The sequence below is a fragment of the Colias croceus genome, chromosome 1 (genome assembly GCF_905220415.1).
Source record: "Colias croceus chromosome 1, ilColCroc2.1".
Lineage (NCBI taxonomy): Eukaryota > Metazoa > Arthropoda > Insecta > Lepidoptera > Pieridae > Colias > Colias croceus.
In genome coordinates this window covers 10,829,924-10,839,473 of record NC_059537.1, presented here as the reverse complement: position 1 = coordinate 10,839,473, position 9,550 = coordinate 10,829,924, and the positions used below count along the sequence as shown (strand labels likewise).

The 9,550-nt window shown below is 32.9% G+C and overlaps 1 protein-coding gene and 1 non-coding gene across 2 annotated transcripts; both read left to right on the top strand.

Annotated features, from left to right (window-relative positions):
* Positions 1-5,818: 5,818 nt before the first annotated feature.
* Trnak-cuu lies at positions 5,819-5,891 on the top strand. The gene has a single exon. It is a non-coding gene; the product is annotated as a tRNA-Lys (tRNA).
* Positions 5,892-7,469: 1,578 nt separating this feature from the next.
* Positions 7,470-9,150, top strand: LOC123692117. Its single transcript, XM_045636764.1, has 3 exons — positions 7,470-7,570; positions 7,907-8,065; positions 8,260-9,150. The coding sequence occupies exons 1-3, from the start codon at positions 7,483-7,485 to the stop codon at positions 8,721-8,723; spliced, it is 711 nt and encodes a 236-aa protein (XP_045492720.1). The 5' UTR covers positions 7,470-7,482; the 3' UTR covers positions 8,724-9,150.
* The last annotated feature ends 400 nt before the right edge of the window (positions 9,151-9,550 follow it).

The following is a 9,550-nucleotide window of genomic DNA, read 5'->3' as shown; positions in this document are numbered from 1 at the left end:
TCACCCTTAAATAGAAAGCTCACTCAAGGCAAGTTAAGTTAATTATTTACAGTTTTACTCAGATGAGTGGCATTTTTCATTCATTGCACACTGCATACTTACAAAACAAAAAAGAAAACGTGCAATTTAACATAACATTTTTTAATTTTTATCAATTTCAATAAGTAACGTGTAGAAATTGTGTAAGCAATGAGCTTTTATGCGTAGATTAAAACTTAAAATGATAATAATACAAAATTGAAAAGTTTTATTTGTATTCTCTACAAACGTTTAAAATTATTATGATTTATGTTTTATGTAGGGTTTAAAAAATAATTCAGCAAAAATCTTTAGAATATTAAGTGAGTCCGGGTAAGTCCGGACATGGGGTAAGAACGTAAACATCAAAAATTCGGCGAATACGAGCATATTTATTTACGAGGGCAAAATTCTGTACGACTTCATTTTGTTTTGCATCGACCTTCAGGTTCTGGGCGTCGCTGCGACGCGCCGCGCGCCTCTAAAGTGGATTTCAAAAAAAATCGTCAAAAAATCATTTTAGACCGTAAAAGATCGGATATATTTTTTTGATCGACCTTATGCTATATTCAATAGAAGTGCATTTAAAAGCATGTCCGAACTTACCCCGAAGAGTAATTTTTTACCATAGTCATAAAAAAAGTAAGTGTTGTTTTTAAACGCCTTAAAATCAGAAACTGTTGAGTTTATAAGAATAAACTTTTTGTAGAGCAAAGCGATGCTAAATGAATTGTCATTTACATCAGTTTTAAGTAGTAAATCTTGAACTAGTGCTGAGAAAATCGGGCTTTTGCTAGACTATTTCAATTCGTCTAAAATCCGTCCGGTCTTACCCCGACTCACTATATATAATATTGCAGAGCTTTTGAAAAACAACAGTTCAAACAGTATTTCCAACATATCCACACCTCACACACAACCTGTCTATAATTCTTTAATAAATAAATACACAACGAATATTAATTTAGCGCTTACAAAATCAATATCGAAATTGTCTATCATTCGGTGCTATAAAAACAAAACAAAAAACCAAAACATCGTTCACAAGACGCCGACATCTCGTCCGAAACGATAATCACGATTGTGTTTAGATAAAATATAATAATAACAAAATAAACAACGTACGTAATCACCTCATGTCAGATGAATAATGAATGTTGTGACCAGGAATATTATCTTGTTGGGACTTATTTTCTAATAGCGAAGTATATCTATGTAAGTACTAAGTACGAGTTTCAATATTGAAACTCATCACTTCTTTATACTATGCTATTAAAAATGAATCCAATTTCCTATGTGGGTTTGATTTTGTGGAATAATATGCGAATGTTTTAACATTGAAGAAAAAAAATTGTCAAAAATTGCTTAAAGAATTATTATTTGTCATTCGAAAACCTTTATTAATAATTTTAATGTTACCTAATAAATAAAACAAGCTGCACAAATCAACACAGAAAAGTGGCGGAACTATCGTATCATATCACAATAGGTACTTAATTTAATCCAATTGACAGTCTGGTATTCGCTGGGTTTATAGATCATGTAATGCTATTAAATTTCTATGCTACATTTTTCCAGTGAACTCAATATTAATAAGATTTATACGATGTTACTTATTATGGTTAAGTACCTATATTAAAAAGCAGATTGAATTTTGTTTACTTGTTGCTTTCTTGTTACTGGTGGAATGGATTCTAAGTATATAGAGAAATGCAATGAGAAATGAGTAAAGCAATATAGTAAAAAAATTAAAAATTTCGCGAAAAAAACCAGTCTTATCAACTAAAAAGAACCAAGTTACAGAAATGACTAGTAAGATTTAGTATTTAAAGTAAAATAAAAAGTTTTTCTTAGAAAAATGACTTAAAATTCAAAATGATGGTCATTTCAATCAAAAGCTCGCCAACCACTTATACGATTCAACTTACATCATTCAAAATGACGGTTGACGGACGCCAAAGCACTTATTTTTAATCAGTGTTTATTTACTATGAGGGAACTCACAATTCATAGCATTAATTGCGACAAACAGTTTATTAGATTTAAATTATAGAGCAATGAAATATTTAATTATAGCAATAAGCTTCGCCATAACAATATTGAAGTATATTATTACAGGCTTTTCTGTTGTAAATGTATGATTTTTTAAATACTGACTTTCTGTCAACATAAAAATAAGCTAGGTATGTATTTTTAAAAGCCATTTTGATATATTTTTATAAACAAGATCAACTAAACTTTTGGCTACTAATTTTAATGTATATGGATAACCATAGTTCATATTTTTTAAATATACTAAATTATTGGACTTAGTTCTGTATGTATTTCCTCTGCGCTAAAAATAGCGTCACGGTAGCTAAACTTTTTTGTCATACATTATTTAGTAGATCAACAAAAAAGTTTTAAAATGAAAAGTTTGACTTCAAACGGATAGCGAACTCTTATTCTAGTTCTAATAAATTGGAGTTCAAACAATTTTCTAACCGAGCCCTTACAAAAATAGTTTTCGTAAAGACCTTTTTTTATATTTTCGTTTTTTTTTTTTATATTTTCGAAGTAAATGAAATAATTAAAATATCGAATATGCTTAAGGATGGTATGAGTATTAGTATTTGACAATGTTATGTACCTAATTTCATTTCGTTTTTAAAATATTCCAAAAATACATAATTTTAATGCAATATTATGCTAAATCAATGAAATAATTTATGTATTTTGTAAATTCGTACTACCGACCGTGACGAAAGACAGTAGATTTTATTCTTCTATAAATTTCAGTTCCACAGAATATTTCCTTATATTATTTTGGTAAAGAAAAATTTATTTATTTCATTCAAAGCAATTGATGTGAAAGTTTACGATACGACGCGCTCACTCACCAGTGCCTGGAAATAGAAAATGGTTGACATTTGAACACGATATTTCGCGTTATTAAATTAAATTCAATGGTGTCTGGGTGTCTGTACATAAAATAAAATGTGGACGTGTTTCAAATAAACTTTCTTTGAATAAAAGACCATAGAAATTAATTTTCATACATAAATAAAATTCTGATCAATTCCATGAAATTGGTTTGAAATAACTACATTTTTCTTCAATAAATGTTTGCGGCATAGTGTACCTAGGTACAAGAAAAATATTGTCATGATTCTGTACGCGAGTGTACTGTTCTCTGCGTCCGTTTTCCAGTAGGGCGCACTTCGCTGATTGCGCCGTGTGCCATTTGCATTTACTATCACGTGTACAATCGCGTAGAGAATAACTTTAGGATTAATTTAGGTTATTTTGAAAAAAATCTTAATATAAAATAACTTAAGTAATTTATTTAGTTGCTATTCAAAAATGTTAATTTAAATTAATATAATTTTTGTAAGTGAATCTACCAATGTTCTTTCTATGCTATAACAATATCTCTAAGCTTATGCAGGTTTATTTTTTACTTCAGTTTAATTTCTTCCATAGATAGTTGAAGTAATCTGAAATTCACATAAAATAAAATGTGCCTACATTAGGTATCTGACCCAGATCCTCTTCAAACTTGAAGATCACAGTACTCAACAGCTTAAAGCATTATCATTTTTTAAATAATATTTTAATATCTAACGAAAATTCGAACAAATATAATATCTGCTCGACTGTCCTTACCTGAGCAATATGGCTTCAGAAGGCACCATACAATCTTTGTAAAAAGTGATGTTCGTGCGGTGTACTAGAACAATGAAGATAATGAGCGAACTAAATTACCCGATTTAGGTATTATAATATGGCGGATGGCTTTTTTAACCGACTTATTCTATTGCTAAGGTAAAGTTTTGTTGCAGCAAAGTCCAAAAACGTGAATTTGAAACGAAATCTAGAATTTCTTATTAGCCACTTTGATAGAATAAATATCTTGATGCATGTTCTCTTGTACTTTGAGTGATTTTTCAAAGGTGCTCTTATATATTTTATGCTATCGGGAATGTTAATTGTATTGAGATTATAATTGTTAAGTAGTACTTATTTTTAATTTTAATGATGTTGAAGTTTGATGAGATGAGATTTGTTTTTGTTGATTTATAAAAGAACACTGTCGAATTAGGTTAGAATCCTGTAATGATGGTAAGTTCTATGTGATGTAAATAAATAAATAAATAAATAAATAAATATTACGAATTGAGATTAGATAATAATATTTGTATAAGATTTTTGTTAACGTAGTTTACTTACAAAGTACCTAATTACCTCTATAGTATGTTGTGAGAGGTTTATACTGATTTCGGTATCTATACGGAACCATATTTTCATGAGTTTAATTAATTAATTAAAATAAAACGTACTGTGGAACGTTCTAAGTTATTTATTAGAAAACGTGTATTGTTAAAATATTCCCCAAAAAGCTTTTACAAAGATATCAAATCATAAATTTTATGAAAAGAACACTATAAACCTTACTATAAACAAAGTATTTCTCTCTAGTTTCTCACATCAAATAACTTAAGCGTATAAGATCGTTTCGTATTTGCAAAGAACTTTAAAACTAGCATTTGAACGTTGTCCCATAGGAGACGCTTTGACTCTTTGAGACCCGGTTCATGTGTGCAATATGCCCTTGTCAACAAACCCTCTGAAACTGTTGAGCTTTGTCGAATGTTTATTTCACTATGCTCACAGTTGCAGCGAGAAGCGATACGCGAAAAAATAATAATAGGTAATCGTTATTTTATTGTTTTTATTAAGCTATTGCAAAGCTTCTATCGCGGGCCTTGAGCGTGGGGACCGAATTGAGAAATTTCGTAACGAAAAAACCTCACGCTCCCCACTCCGACAGGCTCGGAGGTTTGGCTTGAAGGCATGCTATGCCTATATATAATAGCTTTACCGCGGTAGTCGCCGAGTGCCACACGTCTTTTTTTATTATGTCTCTCTCTATTATATACGGGCACCACCAAGAAAGATACCAGGTCCATAAGAAAGCTTAATTAATTATTATTTGGGGATTTATTACCTTAGGGCTTAGAACTTTCGACTGGATGGACGGATTTTGATAATAAGGCGGTTTAGTTTATGTAAAAAAAGGTAAAGCGTAACTTATTGTTGGATATTTTTTTTTACGCTGTAAATCCATATTTTAGTCCATTTTCCTGTTGCTCATGCCATAATTATGCCGCATTGACCAACTTCCATAGTAAGTAGCCCTTCCATAGGTAGGGAGCTACATCTAAAGCCTTGTGTCCACTTGAGCATGCTCAGGCGAATGAGCCGCTCATTCGCCTGAGTCAAGGCTTTAGAAGTCGTGACGTAGTTTTTTTTCATATTATTATGTAACGTATGAGAGATCGACGACCATGTGACATGTCTGATCTGAGCAGCTACAATTGCTTAAATTAATTATTAAGAGTCATGAGTCAGACTCATGACAAAGAAAAAATATTTTTAAAAACGTCGTAACCACGATCTATGAACATTGTCTTATAATTTTACACTGCTTTCTGCTTTTCTTTTTTCAACTGTAAAAAGGTGTCTAGAATCTAGATAGATTAAAATTGCACAAAGAAATAATATGCATAAAAAGTATCTATTCTATGATATTTTAGTAGCGTTGACCTAGGTTTGCCCACCTTATTATAGGACCATGTAGGACTACCATTATAAAATCCATTATTTAAATCAAAATTGTATTACATACCTACATCTCCAATTGTTACATTTTTTTATTCACAACAATAATTATAACAAAGTAAAAAAGAAGCCCACTAACCAACCAAAAAATATTTATTACCATGACACCTAATGTATAATTTCGTGATGCCTTCCATCAGCCCGGCTAGCTCAGTCGGTAGAGCATGAGACTCTTAATCTCAGGGTCGTGGGTTCGAGCCCCACGTTGGGCGGCAATACTTTTTACACTTTTATTTTTCAAACGATATCGTTTCTATCATTTTTATATTTTTTTACTTATTAATTAGTTGTACTGCATTGTTCATTTTCAAACATACATAGTAGAATATTAAAAGAAAATGTTTAAAGAGCTTTGCATTTTTTTTTAATTTGAATTTTGAACATTATAATTATTAAGAATTTTTATAGCTTCTGAATCATAATATAAAACCTAAACATTAAAAAAAAACATTGCTTTAAATATTTCAGAATAATTTTAATAGATATTGTTAACAGCGACATCTGTTGATGTCTATTAGTATTAACTTCAAGAAGCTTTTAACTGCATGACGTACCAACTTAGCATTTTGTTCAACTAGTTTGATAAAGTTACTTTTAAAATTCATTGATGGCAGCACTAATCAATTTGCGAAATATAGTACTTTTCTAATGTCGCCTCTACACATAGGCCAGCGCATTCGCCAGCGCGCTGGCGGTGCGCTTGCAAACGCGCTTGTGAGTAATCCACACATTGGAAGGTCGTTCAGTATGGTTTGGTTCGAGCCAATGTGCGGACGGATTCAAAATGGATGTAACAAACAAAGAAATAAACAAACTTTCACATTTATAATATTATTTTATTAATATTAATATTAGTAGGATGCTCTTTGTGAAGTAAAACATTGTGAGGAAAACGGCATGTCCAAGAACCTTATTTATTTGGCACTTTTAATACATACAACATTTTTATTTTTATGGTACTTATTTTTTGGGTTCCACAGGCAGTTTTAACTCTGATAGAGCTCAATAAATTTAAATGTTTCCTCGTTACTCATATTGTTCGCCATTTTGTCAAGTTAGGTGTTAATTCGCCGCAAGAAAAAAACGTGCACTCCTGATCGCTGCTACAGTCAAACTGATCGCGCGGCAAATGTGTGGATGGTGCGCCAAGCTTGCGACAAGTGTCCTTTGATGTTTCCGACACCGCGCGGCAAGCTCGCAAGCGCGCTGGCCAACGTTCAAATACCTACCACCAGCGCGCGAACGCCCGTTCTACACATTGGACAAGTGCATGTGCCAACGCGCTTGCCAACGCGTTGGCCTATGTGTAGTGCCGGCATAACCGACTACGATGGATTAAAATAATATTTAACCCGTATCTGGACCTAGACAAGTGCAGCAATAGGTTCGTGTATAAAGCTAAGATATAAGAAGTGGAATTGTAAAATATATATTTTTTGTATGGTATTATCCAGATAAAATCTACACTAGGTGTAAGCTAACCCACGGAACTCTGTCTGCTTTCAAAAGGAACCCAACACAAGAATTTTTAAATATGTCCTATTCACGTAAGTAATGTAGTTACCTAGATCTCAAACTTTGTTCTAAAATTAAATGTAAATAGTTATCGATATGTAATAATTATTGATCAGAAGCAATGCTGTCCAATTACGACACCAACAACTCACTAGGAATATAATTCACCCTGTAGGTAACAAAATTTAAAACTAAATAACATAATTAGTCATTTTCTTGCAGATATACTGGTAATTGCTGGACTTCCTCTGCGACATCATTTAGAGTAATTTGTATTGTTTATATATAATGGAGGAAACACGCGCGCCGAGCTTTATGCTCATCCAATCTTTATTGAAGATGACGCAAATTTTGTCAGTTTACTTCGCTGCGTCAGGTAAGAGCCAAATAATATTAACAAATAACAAGCATTGGCTGTACCTATACCTTGTACATGGATAAAACCTAGCGACCCAGTGCAGTTTTTCATGGTTGAAATTTGTTAGACGTGGATCTTATTTTAAAAGTGGTAAATTTAAAAAATTGTCAATTTGGGTCTGAAAATTAAACTTATTTTTTAATTTTTTGATCAGTCGATCGTACAAAATGTTCAGATCAGTTTAATGAGACATTTATAATATGCAGATTAAGAGAATACCATTCAGACCTTACCGTAGTAACCCGTGGTAATAACTATTTAGTAATCTGTGACCTTATCTCTACCCCTGTTCAGTTTTAGTTGCATTGTGCCATTGTGTGTCAACAAAACTTGATGTTTTCGAAGATGAGAAATCTCCTACATCAAGTAAAGAAGACGAAGATGTTGAAGTGAAGCATACGATAGTTGTGTCTACGAAACTGAAAAACAACAGAGCAGGTTTACACGCAACAGGTATTTATTTAGTTTAATCAATAGTAATCGTAACTAACTACATAATATTTACATCCAGACTGTATTCTTTGTCTTTTTCATTTCATATTCATTGTGAAGTTCAAAAGACAATAGGTACATTAAGATATTGAATAACCAATACATCCAGAGATAGCAAAATAAATCTTCATTTTAAATAAATACTTATATTTTAGGTGATCAAGAAGCAATGTTTCTATCAAGAGGCAATTCACATAAAGATACCGACAGTGCTGAAGTCCCAATCGTTAAAGCTTACAAATCGGTAGACACAACTGCAATACGCACACCTGATACCCGCCTTAAGAATCAAACACCCAGGCCATTTGTCAAAACTTCCAGAGATGAAGCTGATATCTATCCAAACACAGCTTTCAGTCCCGTCTGGAGACCATCGACATTCTACAATAATGTACACTATTGGAGCCAAGACGATTTCTATAATATAGTTAGAGCAAATAGACCAGACTACCGTAGTATAAACAGAAGGCCCAATGACGACGGCGTCCGGGAATTTTATTGTCGTAAGTGCAGAGAACTCAGTAATGGCAGAGGATGTGTGCAAAAAACGAATTCGTGGCTTCGTGAGAGCACGACTCAAAAGACAAAGGTAGATGGTAAATTAGCGAAATTAAACTAATAGTCCTCCCATGACTTGTAACAAAAACGAGATGATGCTATCTGTAACCTTGAAGCGAAACACGGGCATGCGCTCATCGTCGCTGCATGATGGTAATCATTATTAAATATTTTAATACGTGTGTTGCTTGATTTAATTTGTTTAAACATTAAAGTATGGTGCAAATATGTCTACATAATACATCACCAGTTGTGCAGTGTAAATTATGATTTACTAGCTTTCCACCCGCGGCTTCGCCCGCGCAGTCAAGGAAAAACCCGCATAGTTCCCGTTCTCGTGGGATTTCCGGAATAAAACCTATCGTATGTTCCGGGGTAAAAAGTAGCCTATCTTATCCTATCTATTCCTATTCTTTCTCGGGTATCAAAATATCTCTATACCAAATTTCATGCAAATTGGTTCAGTAGTTAAGGCGTGATTGAGTAACAGACAGACAGACAGAGTTACTTTCGCATTTATAATATTAGTATGGATTATTATTCAAATCCGGTAGGTACTGTGCGTTAATTTTGTGAATAAACTGTAATATTATCAACAAATTTGCACACTTACCGATGCGTGTAAAAAATACGTTGCATTTGATTCCTTCCTCTTTCAAAGCAGAATAAGGAAACAACGATTTTTAATATGTACCTACATAGCTAAATAAATGAAATTTTGTACTTAGAGCTAGCGCGCAAGAGCAACTTTTGTCTCCGCAACTATTTTGTCTCTCCCATCAACTCTATGGGCTAGTAAGAAAGTGCGCGCACGTAGCGACGCAACTCCCCATAGTGTTGATGGGAGAGACAAAATAGTTGCGGAGACAAAAGTTGCTCTTGCGCGCT

Excerpts from the sequence above, each read along its gene's own strand:
- LOC123692117 (XM_045636764.1), top strand. The coding sequence starts at position 7,483 with ATGGAGGAAACACGCGCGCCGAGCTTTATGCTCATCCAATCTTTATTG. Across the intron at positions 7,571-7,906 it reads AGTTTACTTCGCTGCGTCAG|TTTTAGTTGCATTGTGCCAT; the intron begins GTAAGAGCCAAA and ends ACCCCTGTTCAG. Across the intron at positions 8,066-8,259 it reads AGCAGGTTTACACGCAACAG|GTGATCAAGAAGCAATGTTT; the intron begins GTATTTATTTAG and ends CTTATATTTTAG.